The 23,256-nt window shown below is 34.5% G+C and overlaps 1 protein-coding gene across 1 annotated transcript in view; it reads right to left on the bottom strand.

The window, feature by feature from the left end:
• The window catches only part of DOK6 (docking protein 6), a 411,448-nt gene that overhangs the window by 258,954 nt on the left and 129,238 nt on the right, over positions 1-23,256 (bottom strand). The window contains exon 2 of the mRNA XM_001493092.5: positions 17,990-18,097. Coding sequence (XP_001493142.1) covers positions 17,990-18,097 — 108 coding nt within the window. The remainder of the gene's footprint in view (positions 1-17,989; positions 18,098-23,256) is intronic.

Genomic DNA, 23,256 nt, shown 5'->3' with positions numbered 1-23,256 from the left:
CAAAGCATGAAGACTCTTTCAGGAAAACTGACTTATTGACATTTATTGGGGACCACCAGCAAGGCCAACCCGATACTGAGCAGGTAAGCTCTTCAGCTTCGGGGTTTTTAGCTCCTCTCAATTAGGGAACCAGGGGCCAGGCATGGAGGCAATCCAAGCCAAGATAAGGTAATGAAAAGGTGCAGATGAGAAGTTCTGAACACTCCAAAGGCTTTGCCCTCATTCTGTCCCCTGCCTTGCTTATAGTCTAGATGTGGCCAATAATAAGTTGTCTTTATTTGTTTGGGCACACTAACAGGGAACAGAAGAGTGGCACTTTAGGGAACCTGCAATCAGTCTGAAACGTCAGGGTAAAGAACATTGGAGAACACTGTTGGCGGTATGCACTCTCTTTCCCATAGCAGAATTATGAGGAGTCTCCTGTCTGACCTCCTCAAACAGACCAAACATCTTGCAAAAACTTCTTCTGTGGTCTATAATCATAGATTTGTTGGTGATTTTCACCAGCGTCAGAAAATTCTTGGTTAGTATTTAAGCAAGTCATTACACTAATTGTGCTTTTTGTAGCTCTGCTTCTTGGCATTTCTGGAATCAAAACATAGGAATAGGTACCTGTTGAATAAAGAAGTACAATGTTAACTGGATATGCTTGACAGCTGGGAAGAATTACTATGAGTTGACCAGGATAGCTGATCTATCATTATATGAGGTGGAAAATAGTACGGAAAGGAGATCAAGTACTGGTGGCATGAAAAAAAAAAAAAAAAGACAACAGTTCTAGGGACTTTTGCTGTAAAAATGCTGTTGTAGCTGTTCAAGAGACACAAGGCTATGATTAGGGACAAACTATGCTGACATATATCAACCTTTAAAGTGTCACAAGCTGGGTTCCAAATGGAAACAAGAAAAGGAAAGGTCTGAAAGAAAGTGCTTGCAGGTTAAGACCTTTATAAATGGTACCCGAGTTCAAATCATGGCCGCACAGACAGCTCCTCAAACTTGGTTCTCAGGCAAGATTGCCTGTTTGCCAAAAGTGAGGCAGTGCCTTCCTACCCTCGTCCTAAGTGGTTCTGGAAACACACTGACCCTTGCCCAGTAAATTATATAATCAATAGAAAAAAGGAACAAATTATAATCCAATCACAGGTGACAAAACTATCTGACAGTTCACAAGGAAGTTAATAAATCTGTCCCACTCGTAAGCAAAGATATGGAAGTTCTGCAAAATAGAATTAACAGAGTCAAGTTATTTTCTATTATCTGTCCAGACCTACACACTCATATCTACTGTCAACAACAAACCAAGTAGACACTTTTTTCTAGCACATTTGGATTATTTATAAAAATCGAACAGCTATAGGATGATAAAAAAAAGTCTTCATAAATTCAAAAGAATCAAATTTCAAAATTACGTTCTATGCCCATAATATGATATAATTAAAAATTTATAATAAATGGATAAGTAAATATTCCATAAGTATAAAAAGTAAATATTATATTTCTAAGGAACATATAAGTTTAAAAGGAAACTGTAAGTTAAACTATAAAATATTTACATTTTAATGAAAATGAAAATAAATAATAAATAAAAAATACATGGCTTTAAAAATATTTTTCATGAATGAGAAAGGTTGAAAACAAAGAACTCAGGCATTCAGGTGAAGAAGTTAAAAAAAACCAACAGAGCATTTTCATAAATAAAGGCATAATAAAGACAAGAGCAGAAATCAATGAAAGGAAGAAGAAAATGAGAAGTTTAAAAAACCAAAAGGTCTATTTGAAAGGTAAAAGAGATTTCTGGCAAGTTTGATGAAAGAAAACAGAGAGAAGGTAGAACTAAATCAAGTACAAGATGAGAAGGGAAAAACGGAACAAACAAAAAATCTAAATATTAATAGGAAGTTTGTAAACAACTGAATACTAATTAATTTGAACACATAGATGAAAAGATATATCTAGAAAAATATAAAATGCAAGGCAAAACTATAATGCTAATCGAATAAAATGTAAGATAATATCTTTGTGATGCATGGAGTGGGGGAGTATTTCCTAAAGAAAGCTACTGAAGCCCAGCTCAGGACAAATTGGAAGGCATTCAAATTTGCTGATTTCTGTTCAGTGCAGGACTCCATAAAGTTGACAGACAGATGATAGAGGTGAGAAATTATTTACAACATCTAAAACTGAAGTAAGACTAGTGTTTAGAATAGATAAGAGAACCTTGCAAAACAGCAAGAAAAAAATACAGGAACTCTGGCAGGAAAACAGACAAATGATATAATCAGTCAATTCCTGGAAGAATAAAGCCTGAAAGCAAACACGCATAGGAAGAATTTCTCAAATTCACTGCGTGTAGAAAAACACGTGTTAAAACACAATTGATTATCATTTTATACCCATCAGATCTGGAAAAGTTAATGAACGATGGAAGGCATCAATGAGAATGTGTGAATATAAAACCCACATGCATCCAGAAGATGTGTAGAATGAGGCTGCAGTCTGGAAAGGCATCTGGTAGTAAATATTTAAATTGTTTTCACCTATCTTTAACACAATGATCCCATTCGTTTTATATATCCCAGAAAATTTCTCACATTGGATCATAAAGACAGTACAAAAATCTTAATTACAATATTGTTTGAGGTAATGAGAAGTTGCTAGCAATCTAGTTTCTATCACAAGGAGAATAGAAAAGTAAAATACAATGGGTGCAAACTATGGGGTATCATAAAGAAATTAGAAGCAAATGACAAAATGGACACAAAGAAATGCAAATAGGTCTTAAAAGCCATAATGCATGATGAATAAAAATAAGAAACACAATACGTTATGACACAATGGTACTCGAATTAACAACACAGTACATGTTCAAGAAACCAACAGTACACATTTATAAGAATCACACAAAGCTTTCCATCAAACATTATAGTAATTTTCTATGAAGGAGGAGAGATGAATGAGATTAAGTTATGAAAATAAAATAGATTAATCCATGTTACAGAAACCAATGATGATAGCATTCATTAATTGAGTAACACGATTAAATCAACCTGTGCAGCTAAGTTCTACCACACCAGGAAAAGAAAAAGGAAGGAAGCAAGGAAGGGAGGGAGGAACAGAGAGATAGGAAGTAAGGAAAATCCACTTTCCAAAGAAAAGTCAACCAAATGATGTGTCAACCACTATTACTTCTATGCTCATTACACCTTACCAATGCTCTGAATTAGTCTTCAGCTCAGCTGTCTATGGCTTGGTATATGATACCTTTTAACATAACTAATTGGCATAATTATGTTCTTCTAATAAAGACACAGAATATAAAAGAGTACTGGTATGATCATTAATATATCAATTCCAAAGAGTACAAAAAAGATAAAAGACTATAATTATTTTCCTAAGCTTATGAGACCAACTCTAGGTGTGATCCATGAGTTAAGTGTCAATCATGTTTAATGTTTACCTATATACTTATAGCATCCAGACATTATATCAGAATTACTTACACATTTGTATTCAGTTAAGTATATATATTTAGGTATATATAACTTCAAGTAATAGAAAACCTAATTATCAGTGACTGAAATTTGGGGTAGGCAAACTGTAGTCTGGGGGCCAAATTTGGTTTACCATCTGTTTTTGTAAATAAAGATTTATCAGAACACAGCCACAACCATTTGTTTACATATCGTCTATGGCTACTTAATATACAAGTGCAGAGTTGAAGAGTTGCAACAGAGACTATATAATCTGCAAAGCCTAAAATTTTTACTATCCGATCTTTTACAGAGAAAACTTTGCTGCCCACTGATTTAAACAAACAGAACTTTATTTTTCTCACATAAGAACTCTACAGTAGGCAATTATTGCTGTTGGTTCAGCAGTTTGATGATATTAGAGGCAGCATCGCAGGCCCAAATATCTGTCCTTCTCTTGGCATTTATCTTTTGCTCACTCCTCATGGACACAAAATGGGTTACAACTGGGTGTCGAGTCAGCAATTATTTAAATAAACCTCCAGGCCTGAATTGTCAAAGTTGTAGCATATTTCCCTTCAAATACAATGTCTATAATGTACATACCTCCTATAGGCCACGAGGGAAGGGTGGCTCTCTCACTTTTGCCAGCCTAAAAGAATTCTTTCCCAAATGAAAGATAAAACAAAAATGTAAATGGTTCACCACTAGAGTTAGGTCGCAATGCAGAGATCCCTGAGGTGCAACCGACCTACTCATGGGAGCTTTTTTAAAAGCAGAGCATTTTCTCCAGCCGGACAGAGAAGAGAAAGTCAGATTCCAAGCTTGAGAAGGCTTTGATGTGCCATTGGGTCTCAGCGAGGGAAAGAACCAAATATGTCAAGGATTGTGGGCAGCCTCTGGTTGTGGAGAGCAGCCCCTTTTGGAGACCAGCAAGGAAACAGGAACCTCAGCCCTATAGCCCTGAGTGGCTGAATTAGCCATCTACAGAAGGAGTTTGGAAGCAGATGTTTCTCTAGAGCCCTCAGACAACTCAGTCTGATGGACATCTTGACTTCAGACTTGTGAATCTCTCAGCAGAGGACCCAGGCACGCTGCACCTTTGACCTTTAGAACTGTGAGCTTACCAATGGGGGTTTTTTTGAACCCCTGAGTTTGTGGTAATTTGTTATACAACAATAGAAAATAAAAACTCTAGTCCAATTATTTTTAATGATAGAAGTGCATAACAGATCCAGCCTTTGGGGACAATGTTGGGTCTGACCACATCAGTTTACGTGCAAGATGAAACTAGACTAAAAGATAGGAAAGTTGACTTTTTGGCCCCCTATCAGAGAGTTGGCTATACCAGCCCTAAGACTAGGTCATATCATGGTAGCCCCAGCTCAGGAGTACAATTTCCCCTATAACGAGATAAACTTTTCATAAAGGATAAAAAGACATAAAAAGATTTCCAGGCTACTGAAAATCAGGTTAAAATTTAATTTTATAGTACTGTACACTAGATATTTAAATATGATTAACTAGATTCAAAGATATAGAAAAGAAGAATTAGGGGGAAATCATTGCATTTTTAAGCAAACATTTACAATCTCTCTGTTTCTCTTTTTGTCTCCAAAACCAACCAACCAACCAAGCAACCCACCTCATTTCCCCGAATATTATATAGTAGGAATTCAACCATTTCTTCAGGAAATCAAACTATGTGACAATAATTCTGAGCAGAACAAATTTAACAGTTATCATCAAAACAACTAATTTTACTGAGACTCAAGACCCATCTTTCCCTAAATTAAGAACCTGTCCTCTAATCAATAAAATCAGTTTATTGGCTGCTATTGGTTCATAACCTAGGATTGTTAATGTTCAATTGAAATTTTACCTTTTTTTAATAGAAGCATTGAATGTAAAAAGCTTTAGAATTTTTAAAATATCATACAAATTTTAAACAAATATGAAACAGCATTGTTATTTATAAAATAAAAGTTGCTAGATAGATATTTATAGCGAGGTACAAAGTACTAAATCAAGAACGAATTCACATTGGAATATTTTTCAAATTGTTAGTTGTAAATGAATATACATTCATTACTTGAGGTACATATATAACTTTCTGTTAATGGCAGAGAAACAATTTATCCTCGGTAAACATTATGCAATAAGCATTTCTCCTCTTGTATCTGTCAGATATTGAACAATTAGGCAGACTGTTAATGGGTGAAAAAGAGATTTTTAAAAAAGAGAAATGCATTGATGATATTCTGAGATAATAATTAAGGGCATTGTATCTAAATCCATGAAATAAACGTAAAAATGCTTCAGAAAGGATGGAAATAATGTCATAACAGAATTGAGCTACCGAATATTCTTTCTCAAATTGCTATCTGATTTACCATATACAATGACTTCTTTGGAATTACAAGCTACTTTATCATGCAAATTGGTCTCAAAATTTTTCTAAAGTTGGTACGAATTGTTTCTCTGGTTTCAAAGATGCAAAATCTGAAGCAGAAATGACTTGTGCCATCATAGTTGTCTTACATTTTACATATTCTCTTAAATGAAATTATCATCTCATGCGAGCTATGATATTATTTTCACTTTACAGATAAGAAAGTGAAAGAAAGATGTTGTTTAAATCATACTATTTTTTTGTGATGTAGTACCATTATGGATCAGTGCCTCACACAAACACACAAATGGATAGTTTTAAAAAGCAGAATAAAGACAGTAATGTTGTTAACATAAATCATATGGCTGTATACTCTAGTCAAGCCCAGATTAATCACACAGATATTTTCTAAGAGTCTGATTCCATATTTCTCAGTGAACAGATATTTGTTAGAGATCGACAGATTATAAACAAAAATCCTGATTGCTGGTGATCTATTTTCCATGGCATCCTTAAGCCACACAGAATGATGTTTATCGGAGATATCTTAGATGATATAAAATTTTAATTGACTTTGATTCAAATATTACAAAGATCAAGTTTAGCTTTGGGAGTTCCCTATTATTTTCAGATCACAACTTTGCCATTCCCTCCATCCGCAGTTCTTAAACTTGGTCTCTTCTGCTAATTTCTGGCTTTAGAGTTGCCCATTCACAACCCATCCATCTCTGTGAGAGACGGGGCATCAAGCCGTGGGCATTCTCACACCTTCTTTCGATCCTACATAAAAACCAACTTTTCCTATTCCATTTCTTTGAGTCTTCCCTGAGTGACCAGCATGTGACCAAATGATATGAGTAAAGCAATCAATAAATGATCATAGATTAACATGCGACTGTCCCAGAAACCAATGTGTGTGTTAATAGGAGCGTATGTTCAAGAAACTGAGACCTCTTCAAGCTAAGAGATCACAGATGGATGAATAAATGAGTGAGTGAATAAACAAATGAATAAGATGTCTTAACCCAAATAAACAATTATCACTCCGGGAACTTCTGGCAGGTTTTTCAAGAGACACCAAGCCTTTGAATACTCCACATCACACCAAGTGTGTGCCCATCCAAGCATATAGCCGTTGGAATGAAAATGAAAATGTTCAACACAACATATTGTACACATGTGCGTTTCCACTCTGACCAATAATTTTGCTTCTAGCTTTAATGACATGCTATATTTATAGGTGGCTATTTTTCACCAGTACGTCTTCATCTTTTCCCCAACTCTCTCAGACGTCTGCTTTACATAAAGATAAATACTGACAACTCTAAATAGGAGTAAACCAGATAAAATAAAATGATGTTTTCAATGTCAGGTTGCAGGGGACTTAGAAATAAGATTGGTCCCAACACAGGCATCACTTTTCTGGCATCGCATAATTTGCACCACTGGAAGTTCACAAAGTTCTATCTTTATTCATCCTTCTAAGAGATTTTATTTATGTTTTCCTCTCTATGGACAGCACTCATGTTTATATTACTAAAATTTCTATAAACTGTTTCTTTTGCATCTGCCTAGAAAATTAAGGAAAATTTATTAGCTGATTCTATGTAAATTGCTGTAGTTCAGTTTTCATTGAGGATAAATTTGTTTTGAATATCTGTTATGACAATTATATAAAGCTAAATTTTCAATCCTAATGCATTTTTAATAACTTCCTTCAGTAGCTAGTGATTTGAATTTCAAATTTCTTTCTACCAAGAAGTAAAAGAAAAAGTATATACAATTTTATAGCAGTTTTATATAAAAATTGATTTATGCAGCAAGATCTCTCTCATTGTAAACATATCAAATGTCTAATTGAGATCATTAATACTCATAAGCTTTATAATATGTATATTTCAGATAGAACCTGCCAACTTTAACTTTGGTAAAGAAGTAATTGTGTCCTTAGCTTATTCTTCAGAAGTCTGTCACTTAGGTTGGAAACATTTCATTCATTTGATTGATTACTTCAGTTCATTGCTATTGAGCACTACAGCAGATTTTAAGGCATATCAAAATAATGGACTAATCACAAGTTTAAAGTATTTAAACACTAACAAATAGAAAAAATTGGGAAATGCACACTAGTCTATTTCTTTAAGCCACCTCGAAAATGAAAAATTTTTTTTTTTCTTTTTGCAATTCACAAGATCCAGTATTTGGACTGACCGTTAGTTGTCCAAGGGAAAACAAAGATTTTAAATATGCCAGCCTTTTTCATACGGAGATCTTTATTTACCTGACCATCAGAGGGAACTATGAGAAATTTACAGCTTCAACAATGTTCACATCTGAAACAAAGATTCATAATTCTACAAACGGAAGAAGCCATAGGAAGTGACGGTTCAGTCTTTGATGCTGCAGGAGCAAGATCATATTTCAAGATAAAATTACAAAGATTTGGGATTGCTCTTTGATGGCTGATTGTCCAGGGCTTGGACAAATTAACACCATCCAACCCCTATGGTGGCCTTCTCTGTACCGCCAACACCCACTCACCCTCTCAGATGGAAGGGCAGCCCCAGGGAAGAGCAGGACACACGGCCTCTGATGTTCTGTCTTCTCTCTTCTTCCCCTTTGCAAACGTCAATATTTTTAATAATTTTCTTTTTGGTAAAATAAAAAATTCTCTCTTTAGAATTATTAAATCTTTCAGTTAGGAGTATATTTAAAGAGTCTTGATAATTAATATAAATTTTACTGTTTAGTATTTTAACATTTATTCTATCAGCAGTTCCTCATTTAAGTGGCAGTTTTCATAATTTTCTATCGTTTTTTGAATTAGCTGTTTTGTTCAATAAAGTGTCAACTTTTTTTATTTGTAACTCTCCATAAACTTAGAATTGAAATATGTGGATGTCACCATAAGGCTGGTACCAAAGTCCATGTCTTTTAGAGAAAAAAGTTTTATTTTGCACTGATCAGACTTTCACAGAGAGGTATCGCTATACCACCACCTTAACATTTATTCTATTCAATAGATTTCCTCGGCAATTTCCACTACAATCTGGCTGTATTTCTATTTGTTTAATGAAAGTATCTACCTGAATATACCATAAACACCTCAAATCTAACATGCCAAGCTTTCTTCACCACTGAGAACTGCTCCTCCTCACATAGTCCCTGCCTCCATCCAGCATGACCACTCATCTGTCACCCACTCTTGCAAAGATATCAACTCTTACTCCTCTCTTCCATTTCCCCTATATCCGATCAGTTACTAAGTCATTTTAATTCTCCTTGACTGTATCTGGAAAATATCAGCAAAATACATCTCCTTTCCATTCACTTTATCTTTCTCCATTCAGGACTTTGTTTATTTTGGGGCAGTGGGAATATTATATTATAATATTCTACTAACTCATTTCTCTGTATATAATCTATTACCCTATTCATTTGATGTGATTTCATATAAATTACTTTTTTCTAAATACTTATTTGAAGATATGAAAAGCCATTTAAATCCCTTCACAATGTCTCTACTGCTTAAAGGATGAAGACTAAACTCATGAGTGAAGGATTTGTGATCCTTCATACGCCCCCTCCATTGCTTTGGGGCTCAGCTTCCCCCACTGTAGCCCTCCTTTCAGAGTTTGTCGACACTAGATTACTTAAATTTTCTTCAATTCCCCATGCAATGTAACTTTTCAGTACTTGTAATCATGCTTTTTCTTCCTCATATAATGCATTCCTCTCCATTACTTTAATTGTCAAGACAAAGTAGTCTTAAGAAGCCCCTTCGCCCTCACCTAATTTCCAAAGGGAGAATGAACTGTTCCTTTATACTTTTATAACTGCACTTTGCACTCCATCATACTTCATTATAGTTAGCTATTCATAAACCTTACTTCATGGGACTGCAAAATTTTAATTATTGACTGCCCCAAACACTCTTTCTAGAAGTTCCTAAGTGGTATCTTATTCACTCTTCATGACAGTCCTGGAGGAGCAGGGCAATTATTGTCCACATTGTACAAATAAGAAGAGTACTTTCATCTTCTGAGCTTCAGTGTCTGTCTTGTCACTAAACATAGTCGTCTTACAAAAACATATATTACATTAATCATAGTATTTTACTTATTATATGGCATTGGGTTTACTAGTAGTTTCCCAATAGACAGGGCAGGTCTCTTTTCCTTTGTAGCATAATGCCGATCACTCTTAGAGACAAGACATACCTGTATTTACTTATCCAACCCAATGAAAGAAAATATTTATGTTGTAAGTTTTTACTTTCATTTGAGCAATTTTAGAGTTGCTTAATGGTAATACAATTTTGATGGCAGGGAAGATCATATCTGAGTGAATAAGAGTGGCATTATAGAATAACAGAAGACACGATAAAAGAGAATTTGAATAACACTAGATGTACATCTAAGAAAAAAGGAAGCAAACATCAGTGTCTTGGTGCTGGTTAAGACTACAGGAAGAAGAAAAGTAGTCAGACTGACACAGTATTTTGGTTTGAATGCCTAACAGACACTTCAAATTTAATATATACAAAGTGAAAGCTTGTGATTTTTACCCAAAGCCTATAATAAGACAGCCAGTTAGAAGCATTAGGCAAAACTTGCTAAAATAGAATCAAAATAAGAGAACATTTACATACTTTCTTGAAAACAACTCTCAAGATTTCTTATTACTGATGAATCATGCCCAAATTTTTCTTCCATATCAGGAGTGGGCTAACTTCACCATTTTAGTTCAAAATCACTGAAGAAAAAAATAAGATAAAAATTCCTGAAAGGAAATTTAAATCACTAGGAAACTGAGTTAGCCTTCCAAATGCTATGAAGAATAAGTTGGAATAATAAAAACTTTAATCTTCATAACATTGCCACGAGAAAGGTAAATTTTAGCTGTCACATGCACTGAATCTAGGTATTTAAGTGCTGTAGGGAGCTTCAAGCTACAGTCAATGGCATCTGTTTAGTTATTTAATAAAAGATTAACTGTTCCTTTTCTCAATGTGCTCCTACTGATCTCGTGCTGCTGATTTCTCACAGACTGGAGAGAGAAAGCTCACACACATAAAGTATGTATGTTTTTGAAGTGTTAGTCATAGTTTTCTAGTATTAATTTTTATCCAATCTACTTATATCTGCATTCATATTCTATTCCTTTTTCTTTTGGTGAAAATGAATGATCCCCCGTTCTGTGAAAAACCAAATCACGTAATTATACACAGGAACTTTCTAATCATCACATATTTGATCATTCCCATTGGCATACAGGTGTGGTACAATATATGTCATATTTAAAAAATATATCTGCTACATACCTTGGATCAATTTTACAGCAAAATTTCTTGAAAAAGATTGCCTGAGTAGCTGCCTCTTCCTCACCTCTTATTCTCCTATAAGCCACTCCAAGTGAAATTAGTCCCCATATTTCACTGCAATAGCTCTTGGTAAAGCCACCGAAGACCTCCATGTTGTAAATCCAATAGTCCCTTTCCTGTCATCTTTCTCATTCTCTCAAACTAGACACAGACGACTATTTGCTCAAATTTTTTAGCACCGTTTCCTCTTGGTTCCCAATGGTTTACTCTTAATGTTATTCTTCTCATCTTACTCCCTGCTGTTCTCAGATTTCTATTCGGGCTCCTCCACCTCTGCTAATTCTCTAAACGTCGCAGTGTTAATTATGTCCTTTTTCTTCATTCTCTTCCAAGAGACATTTCATCCAATGCTACACAGTAAAATACTATCAATATGCCAATGGCAGCCAAATGAATAAGATTATCAATGACACCCCACCCCAGCCCACATTTGTTTGTCTAACTGATTACTTGACATTTTAGCTTTAGTGCCTAAAATACATTTCAAATTTAACGTGTACAAAGTGAAAGCCTGTGATTTTTACTCAAAGCCTGCTCTTCTAGCCTTCCCCCACTTCATGAATTGCACCATCCTCGTCTCTGTTGCTCAAGCCCAAATTCTTGAATCACCCATGATCGTAACTTCCACTGATGTCCAACATCTAATCCATAAGTACGTCCTGTCCATTTTACAAACCATATCCAAAATTTGTCCTTTGACCTTCAACTTCAATACTAACATCTTCAGTCAAGCCACCGTCACATCTAACTAACCTAGACTAACAATGGCCAATATTTGTACAACTTACCATACGCCAAGTAAGTAATTATATGCTTAGCTATAAAATATCATTTGTTAGTAACATCTAGTTATATTGAATCTCATTATATGTCTGTGAACCATTTATTCATTACAATAACTCTCTTTGGTAGACACCATTATAATCTTAATGTCAGAGAGAAAAATTAGGTACATAGAAGTTTAAATAGCTTATCAAAGTCCACACAGCTGTTAAATATGGAGGCCAGATTCCAGAACCTACAATATTATCCACTCTGCAACGTAGTTAAGATTCTTTTTTCTTCCAGCATTATTATTGAGATATAATTGACATACAACATTGTGTAAGTTTAAGGTGTACAATGTGATGTTTTGGTACACATATGTATTGTGAAATTACTACCACAATAAGGTCAGTTAACATCGCCATCATCATTGGTCACAGGGTAAGACGAATAAGTTCTGGGGAGCTAATGTACAGCATGCTGACTACAGTTAACCAACTCTATTATATACTTGAAGGTTGACAAGAGGTAGATCTTAAATGTTCTAAACACACAGACACACACACACACACACACAAGTGGTTAAGATTCTTGATCTTTTTCAACAATCTGTTTTCCAGAATGATCTCTTTCCTTGTTGACTTTGTTGAGGAATAATTTATACGTGATAAGTTGCATCCATTTAAAGTAAACAATTGAATGAGTTTTGATAGTTGTATGCATTTTTTTTAAACTACCACCACAATAAAGATAAAGAATGCTTCCATCACCCCCTAAAACTGCCTTATGTCCATTTGGAGTCCATCCCTCCATCAATTCCTCCCTCAAACTAGGCAACCAAGCTATGATTTTTGTTACTACAAGTAAGTATGAAATCAGACAATATGTATTATTTTGGGTCTGAAGTCTTTCAATCAGCATAACGATTCTGACACAATTCATCTGTTATTATGTGTATCAGTAGATCTTTCCTATCTATTGTTCAGCATATTCCATTGATGGATAAACCACAATTGGTTTATTCATTCTCCTGTTTAGGTTGTTTCCACTTTTCAGCTATTTTGAATAAAGCTGCTATGTACATTTTTGTACATGTCTTTATTTGGACATGGCTATTCATTTTGGGGAGGTAAATTCTTAGAAGTGGAATAGTTGGACAGATATATGTTTAACTTTTTAAAGAAACTACTCATTTCCATGAAAAATGTCATTGGGAATTTGATAGGTTGCATTGAATCTATAGATTGCTTTAGGTAATATGGACATTTTAACTATGTTAATTCTTCCAATCCATGAGCATGGAATATCTTTTCATTTCTTTATATCTTCGTCAATTTCTTTCAACAATGTTTTATACTTTTCAGTGTACAGGTCTTTCACATTCTTGGTAAATTTATTTCCAGGTATTTTATGCTTTTGGTTGTGATTATAAATGAGATTGTTTTCTTGATTTCTCTTTCTAATAGTTCATTATTAGTGTACAGAAATACAACAGATTTTTGTATGTTGATTTTGTACCTGGCAACTTTACCGTATTTATTTAACAAAGAATCCTAAAATTTATATAAAACAACAAAAGGTCCTGAATAGCCAAAGCAATTCTGAGAAAAAAGAACGAAGCTTGAGGTATCACACTTCCTGATTTCAAAGCATACTACAAAGCTGTAGTAATCAAGACAACATGAGATTAGCAGAAAAACAGACACACAGATCAATGAAACAGAACTGAAAGGCCAGAAATAAACCCACATATCCATGGGCAGCTAATTTTCAACAGGGAAACAAGAACACAAAATGGAGAAAGCAAAGTCCCTTCAATAAATGGTGTAGGAAAAACTGGACAGCCACATGCAAAAGAATGAAAGTAAACCCTTATCTTACACCATACACAAAAATTAACTAAAAATGGATTGAAGACTTGATCAAATGACCTGGAACCATAAAACTCCTAGAAGAAAACATAGGCAGTATGCTCACTGACATCAGTCTTGGCAATAATTTTTTGAATCTGACACCAAAAGTAAAGCAATAAAAACAAAAATAAACAAATGGGACTACATCAAACTAAAAAGCTTCTGCACAGCAAAGAAAACCATTAACAAACCAAGAAGACAACCTACCAAATGGGAGAAGATGTTTGTAAATCAAACATCCAATGAGTTAATATCCAAAAAAACCCATCATATAACTTAACAACAAAAAGCCAAACAACCCAATTAAAAAATGGGCAGACGATCTGAACATGTTTTCAAAAAAGATATACAGATAACCAACAGGTACATGAAAACATGTTCAATATCACTAATTATTAGAGAAATGCAAATTAAAACCACAGTAAGATATCACCTCAAGCCCATCAGCATGACTATTATTAAAAAGACAAAAAATAATAAGTGTTGGAGAGGATGTGGAGAAAAGGGAACCCTCATACACTGCTGGTGGGAATGTAAACTGGTGCAGCCACTATGGAAAACAGTATGGAGGTTCCTCAAAAAATTAAAAATAGAAGTACCATATGATCCAGCTATTCCACTGCTGGGTATTTATCCAAAGAATACAAAAACAGTAATTTGAGAAGATATATGCACCCCTATGTTCATTGCAGCATTATTCACAATAGCCAAGAAGTGGAAACAACCTATGTGCCCATTGACAAATGAATGGATAAAGAAGATGTGGTGTGTGTGTGTGTTTGTATATGTACATATACATAGTGGTATATGTGTGTATATATAGTATATATATATATAGTATATAGTATATATACTATATACATATGGTATACATATATATATAGTGGTATATGTATATATATAGTGGTATATATGTGGTGTGTGGTATAAGATGTGCTGTATATATATATACATACACACACAGTGGTATATCTGTGGTGTATATATACTAAGTGAAGCTAGTGTAAGCTAAATAAGTGAAATAAATCAGATAAAGACAGACAAATACTGTGTGATTTCACTCATATGTGGAAGACAGAAAAAAACAAACAAACACATAGATACAGAGAACAGATTGGTGGTTACCAGAGGGAAAGGGGGATGGGAGGAGGGTGAAAGAGGTAAAGGGGGACACTTGTACAGTGATGGATAGAAACTAGACTTTTGGTGGTGAATATGATGTAGTCTATACAGATGCCAAAATATAATGATGTACACCTGAAATTTATATAATGTTATACACCAATGCTACCTCAATAATAAAAAAAAAGAAACTGCCCAAGAGTTTGACAAAGTGCTTGTACAATTTTCCATTTCAGCAATATATGAGTTCTAGTGGCTCCACATTTTCAACTCCAATTAGTTTGTCTTTACAACTTCAGCCATTCGAATGGGTGGATAGTGATATCTTATTTTGGTTTGAATCTAAATGTTACAGATAACTAATGATGTTGAGCATCTTTGCATGTTCTTATTTGCTGTTTATATAACTTATTTGGGAAAATGTTCACATCTTTTGTCCATTTTTAAATATTGAGCTACCTTCTTATTATTGAGTTATAAGAATTCTTTAAGTATTTTGAATACTTGTTCTTTGTCAGATATATATTTGCATAATTTTTTCCAGACTTACTTGCCTTTTTACCTTGTTAACTGGAAGAGAAAAAGTTTTAAATTTCCATATAACTCAACTTACCAAGTGATTTTTTTTCTTATGGTTCATACTTTTTGTGCCCTGAGAAATATTTCTTATCACAAAGTGGAAAAAGTTTTCTACTATATTTACTACTGGGAGTTTTATACTTTTGGCTTTAAATTTAGACTGATGATCTGTTTTGAGTTTATTGTATGTATGGTGTGAGGTAAGATCAATGTTCATTTATTTACATAGAGACATCCAGTTGTTCTAGCACCATTTATTGGAAAGAGTTTTCTTTCCTTTTGACTTGTCTTCACACATTTGTGAAAATGCAATCGAGCATACACGTGAGTTTATTTCTAACCTCTCTATTCCCTTCCATTGAGCTATATAGATATCCTCCTGCTAAAGTCACATTATGCTGATTTCTGTAAGTTTATATTAAGTAAGTCTTGATATCTTGTAGTGTAACACTTACAACTTAGTTTTTCTTTATTAAAACTGCTTTGGCTAATATAGGTTATACAGACATACATACAGAAAGAGATCATCAATATCCACAAAAAAAGACTCCTGGAATGCTGTATATCAATTTAGGGAGAACTGACATCGTAACAATATTAAATCAACCAATCAAAGAATATTTTATATCTCACCATTTATTTGTATCCTTCTTTCTTTAATTTTCTCAATTATGTTCCATAATTTTCAGTGTAGAGGTTTTACATGTGCTTTGATAAACTTATTCAAAATTAGTTGCTGGCATTATTGTAAATTGAGTTCTTTTTTAAAAAAATTAATTTACCAAGTATTAACTGCTATTATTAAAAATACAATTGACTATAAACATACCATTAACTAAATTTATTCATTAGTTCTGGTACTTGCTTTGAAGATGAGCAAGCATTTTCAAGAAACAATTATGTCACTGAGAATAAAAACAGTTTTCCTTTCTCTTTTCTGTGGGTTTTTGTTAGATGCTCTTTTTTTGATCAAGGAATTTCACTCTATTCTTAAGTTTCTGAGAGTTTAAATCATAAATGGATGTTGAATTTTGTCAAATGCCTTTTCTGTATGAATTTAAATGATCCTATGATATGTTCTCTTTTATTCTACATCATTCTATTGATTGATTTTCAAATGTTAAAATAACCTTGCATTTCTATCATAAATCTTATTTGATCATATGTTATCATTTTAATGTATTGTCTAATTAGATTTGCTAATATTTGGTTAACAAATTTTGGTTTGTAGGAACATTGATTAGTCACTTTCTTCTACTGTCTTTGTCTAGTTTTGGTTTTCGGATAATGCTGGTCTGATAAAGCGAATTGGAAAGGGTTTCCTCCTTTTTTATTTTTCTTAAGTACTTATTTAGATTCTTTTTTCCCCTTACATATGTTGCAGTAGTCACAAGTGAAGTGATACAGACCCGAAGTTTTTTTGGTGAGAAGGTTTTTAACCATACGTTCAGTATAGTGTCAATTATCAGTAGTATCATAAAGAGTAGTTTCACTGTCCTAAAAGTCCTCTGTGCTCTGCCTAGTTATCCCTCCCAACCCCTCAACCCCTGGCAAGCACTCTATTTTTAATAAAAGGAGAAATTAGAACTATCTATCACATACAATAAATTCTACAAATTCATGACATTACCCAGTGTAACTTGCTCTGTATTACCACCAATAAAGAAGCAGAATCTTTACTGAGGCTATTTATGCCTTCCACCAACACGCAACACTGTGTCACAATCCTGAGTTCTGATCATGAGTCTTCCACATTAGTATAAAATACTTAACTGTGTTTTGATGTTTTCATCAAAGATAACTTTAGGCAGCACATTTAGCATCATTCTAAGATTATTTTTTACAGACTTTTAATTCCTAGGAAATTGGTATTTCATTCATAGAATTTATGCCACATCTCTATACATCAACATATTTGATGATCACTTTCTTGTTAAGGCTGTAAACAGCAAATGCCACGTACATTAACAGTGTCATTAACACTGCTAGTGTCAGCCTCAAAAGTTTTATCTCCTAAATATGGACCACAGTTTAAATCAAAGTAACAAATGCACAATTAACCTGAACAGAGGAACATGCCTACTCAGCACATTGGAAAATGATCTAGTTGAGTTATGAGTCATCTCATATTGCAAAGTAGCAATAAAAATGAGTCTTTCATTTTGCAGAGGTACCACTGGCATTTACAGCAGATGATTAAAATAAAGGAGAAAAATAACTTTTGCATTCTATCAGACCCGGGACATTTTACCCTGGCCGTGCATTTTTGCCTCTGCAGATTTCATCTATCAAAAGAAATATCTCCTCCAGTTGTTGCCAAGGGTCCAGTTATTCCCCAGTGATTCCAAGGACTGTGACTTACCTTATGAAAGTTTCTGAAATATGCTGCCTTTTCATCTGGAAATTTTTCTAGCCTTCTGGGTCCTTTACTAGAAGCCTTCTTGAAAACTAACCAGCATCGTCTGAAAATCTGAAAGCAAATTAAAGAATCCTATTATCTATCTTTTTTACATGAGTTTTGCAGCATCAGGATTTTGTCTATTCAACGAATCTATTGGGAATAAATTTTTTAAAATGCTTCTACAGAGAACAACTTTTTTTTTTAATTATAAGCACGTTATTCATTAAAATTACAGCAAACTTTAAAAGCTCAACATTTAGTATAAAAATGAAATTTGTGAAAAGACTTTATGAGTTTTTCAAGATGCTAGCTTCAATCATCTTTAACTAAATTCTCTGGATGTCAGTGTCATAGGAAAGATTTATTCTCACCATCCTAGCAACAGATAATTCTCTGTTGTCCATGATAATGCAATTACGATTTACTAAGATTAAGCACTTTCATAATGCTCAATTTTCTGCCTTTGAAAAGACATCACATTTAAAGATTAACTTGTAGGATTAACTTTTTTAAAAAACAATTGCTCATATATTAATTTAGAAAACAAAAGGATATATGTTTTTATAATAGACACATCTCTCACCCCTTTATACTTTTACTGTAACTAGTATTTATTAAATGCTTATTCTGCATAATACATTCTAAAATTTATATACACACTTAATCCTCATAACTACTATATGAGGTGGTTTATCTCCATTTCAGGATAAAGATAGTGATAATGTCAGGATTTGAACACACATCTGTCGGGCTCTTCACCTTTGCAAAAAAGCAAAACTACCAGTTACACAAGCACAAACCATCATTTCAGAACGCTGCCTTTATTTTATAGGACAAATTAATATCAGCCCTTTAGACTGTCTGTCACCTGATGCCCACCTTACCATACTCCTTCCACAGATATCCTTAAGGCAGAGTAATAAAATGAGTCTCCTTTCCAGTAATTGAAAGGGTGTAGAAATGCAAATTGGCCACAACTTTTAAATTTCAACATTTAGCATATTTTTGTTGGCATATACATTCTCTACAGTCATAAAGAAATTCATAGAAGGAAACTTCAGAAACTTAGATCACTGTATTTCTCTTCTATTTATTTATTTAAACCGCAACGCTGCTATACTATGTTTTTTCACTAATAGAGGCCAGATAATAGAAATCCTTTGCAGTATACATTGTTGATTATTCACTAGAAGACAGTGTTTCCCATGTTAAAATGCACTCTTAGAACAATTACAGAGACCTCTCATTATAAAAGCAGAATACATAGAACAACAACGCAGACACGCACTCTCACTGTACTCCAGCTGCCTTTCTTAGCTCCTTCCCTGTAGCTTCAAAAAGCACATGAAGGACAACCCTGAACTTCCAGCACACAGCAGTGGGTCTCTCCTTCTCTACCTGCACTGAGATGCACCGCCTCTGTCACATGATTCCTAACCAAAGACCTGGAGATAAGGAGTGAAAGTCCTCCCTCAGGGCTCCCAGTGTTCTTCCTACACGCTTGTATTTAGCATGTTGTGCTGTAGCTAATTTATTTGTTGGCCCCTTGTGGATCTCCACCCACAAAGTAAACCAACAGTAAAAACATATAGTGTAAATATTGTTTTTATAGTAGGATGTCAGCATACGGTTTGTTTAGCTTTAACTCCACTCTATATAAGTTTATTTAGTGTTGCAGAATTCGGCTTTTTAAACCTAAAAAAGGTATTTATATTTTAAGTGGTAATAAATTTATAAAATGCAAATATAAGAAAAGATAGTTTGGTATAATGGAAAATTAATCAAACTTTTGTTAGTTTGAAACCTTGGGAGTTCCTGGGTGAAATCTAAAAGTGGGCCCCGTACTTGGGGAGCAAAGAGAAACTAAAGAAAGCAGCAGACAACTCCAGATTGGCAGGTGAAAGGCTTAATAATTGATGGAATTTACACAGAGGCTTGGACAGTCATGAAATGAGGAGATCTTCACACCCGACCATCGGAATCTTAAAGTTTAGATGGAGGCCCTAACTGAGTTCAGTCACTATACCACCCAGATGGTCTCAACAACACATTACTCTCCCAAGGCTGCATGCTTGAAAATGGCTCCTAGTGCAAGAACAGCGGGCGGGTTGTACTGCCCAAGGACAGGGGAGCGGGTGAGGAGTCTCCAGTTGACTGGGTCCAACTCAAGGGTCAACCAGGGTTCAAGTCCTCTTGATGACCTCCTACTACACTCTGGAATCATACAGACTTGGGTTTACATCATGGCTATGCCGGTTTAGCTGTGCAAACTTAGACAAATTATTTAATGTCTCGGGTAAAGAAAGGTACCCCATAGGACAGAGGGAGGAGCTAACAGTGCACAGAAGGTTCTTAACAAGGATCAGCTCATATCTCAGGTCCCTTTCACTTACAGAGTGGGTGCAGTCTGAGGCACATGATAGAGTCATACGTAGGAACATGTTTTTACTAATGACACATAATTCTAATGGAATTCAGATCCAAATATTCTACATCCAGAACAATTAGAGCACTATATAAGAACTTTTAAAAAATAAATAGAAATATATCAATGATCTCCCAAACATGGACTGTGGAACTAGAAAAGACTGGACTTGGAATTCCAGCTCAGCCCCTTGTGAGGGCCATGTCTGCAAGTCATACAACCCTCCAAGCTTGAATCCTTATCTCAGCTTGGGGAAAACAATGTCTATATCATAGAATTATTGTGACGGTGAAAAGAAATAAGTATACAAAGCTTATGCCACAGAGATTTACAGAGGAGTCACTAAATTACAGAGGGTAGTACAATACAAAACAGATGAAATGCTCTTAGCAGCAGACTTTGTTCAGCACGTCCATAACCATTATGAATATTTACATATATTGTCAAAGTCATTGCTTATTCCAATATATTTTTAAAGGTTTCAAATAATCCCAAAAATTATGGGAATTATGTTATGTATAATATCAATAAACAAAACTATTTTGTTGAATACAAATATGAGTTCTTGCCAATTTCATAATGGTTTGGATACTGTTAATCAATTTAGCTATTTATATTTATCAACACACAGCTGAGAAAAAAGTAAAGCTCTTGTATCAAATTTACTCTCTTCCTAAAATTACCCTCTCTGCAAGATAATGTGAAGTAATTTTGCAAAGGATAGATCATTTCACTCAGTCTTAAATCATACGTGTGTATTAGGATTTAGGGTATTATGTTGTAACGTCTCAGAATATAATTTTTTAATCAGAACAATTTGATTCTCAGTGCAGGTTCTGCTATTTATTAAATGCCTTGTCTGGCAGAAGTTATTTTAACCTAAGACCTAACCTCCTCATCTATAACGTAAAGTCAATATACCTCATGAAGTTATTTGAAGATTTAATAAGACAGCCTGCAGAAAGCATCCAGCACATGTGTTTGAAGCGTAGTCCACACACCTTATTTGAAACTCTCAGGATTTGGATATTGCTATGGACTCCATTGTGTTCCCAGCAAATTTGTATGTTGAATTCCTCAGCCCTAATGTGATGGTATTTGGAGATGGGACCCTTGGGAGGTACGTAGCATTAGATGAGATCGCGAGAGTGGGGCCTCAGGACGAGATTAGTGCCCTTATAAGAAGAGACACCAGAGAGCTTGCTCTCTCTCCCTGTAATTTCACAAAAAAGAGGTCACGGCCAGACAGTAGTCATCTGCAAGCTTGGAAGAGGGCTCTTCCCAGAACCTGACCATGCTGGCACCTTGATCTTGGACTTCTAACCTCCAGAACTGTGAGAAAATAAATGTCTGTTGCTCAAGACACTCAGTCTATGTTGTTTTGTTATGGCAGCCCAAGCTACGACAGAGATTTTTAAATTTTATTTTTATTAGCAGAGATGGTAGTGGTTGGTAGTGGAGATAGAGGTAGTGGCAATAATATTGTGGACGTGGCAAACAGTTACACGAATGTGAATCGAACTCTGAGAGATCAGAGGAAGATAAATAAAAATATCATTTGTGAAGTGGGATGCATATAGATTATCAGTATTTATCTCCTGGTTATTTTTTAATGGATTTAGAATCCTAGTTGATGTAGGAAGACTCTCTTTGAATGGGACTGAGACCTAAATTCCCGGTGATATGGTTTCTGTACTTTCTCACAGAGGAATGCTTTTCCCTGTATCCTTTGCACTTTCTTGCTCATAGCTCAGGAAGCATGATGATGTCAAATGAAGCCTTATAACATTCATGGAAATACACAAACACATATACTTAGTGACTGCAATGCCCCATCTTGTGTGGCTACAGTTATTTTCTATTAAAGAGTGAGTTAAACATGAGTCAGAAAGCATAAGTGTTTTCATTTAGGCACTCAATATTGCTACAGAAAAAACGTGATAACAGGTAATAAGGAAAAATAGATTTGGTATTTTCGATAGTATCTTATCTCTTTGCTATTACATTAACAGAGGCAACCACATACAGATAAAATTGATTGTTGAAGACTTGATGTAATAGACTGTTTACCAAGCTGAGGGTCTTAAGTTATTATTTTCTTATTTTGGAAAAGTTTTAGATTTATAAAACAGCTGTGGAAATGGTGCCGTATGGACTTTATCCAGCTTCCCCTAATATTAACATCCTAAATAACCACGAGTGTTAAAAATTAAGAAACTAACATTGGTAAAAGACTATTAACTAGACCACAGATTCTATTCAGAAATCACTAGCTGTTTCCACTGATGTCCTACTCTGTTTTGGGAACCAATCCAGGATACCACGCCACAGTTACCTGTCCTGTTTCCTTAGTCTCCTCTAATCTTTGATAGTTTCTCAGTCTTTATTTGCTTTTCATGACCTTGACAATTTTGAAGACTACCTGGTCAGGCATTTTGTACAATGTTCCTCAATTTCTGTTTGTCTCAGTTATTTTTGATATTTCAAAGGTCTAATGAAAATCTCACAATAAACTGATTAAAACAAATAATTTGTTGGGAAAAATAATATGAATTCATCATGGCTATGGACTAGTTATATTCTGAGCAGCTGTCTACTTGAATTTTTAAACTTAAAGTAGGAAAAGAATCATTTAATAAATGCTGATTTTTTGGGGGGACATAGTTTTTCAAAATATTTTCCTTTGTGATAGGAGTAAAATAATAAAGAAAGGCCTGGTGCAGAGAATTTGGAAGTGTCATTCTGTGTCAAGGGGAAGTCAAATTCAGCATGAGTCAGCACTCTAAAATCAACCTTCATACCA

Source organism: Equus caballus, chromosome 8 (assembly GCF_041296265.1).
Source record: "Equus caballus isolate H_3958 breed thoroughbred chromosome 8, TB-T2T, whole genome shotgun sequence".
Lineage (NCBI taxonomy): Eukaryota > Metazoa > Chordata > Mammalia > Perissodactyla > Equidae > Equus > Equus caballus.
This window is presented reverse-complemented; position numbering and strand designations above follow the sequence as displayed.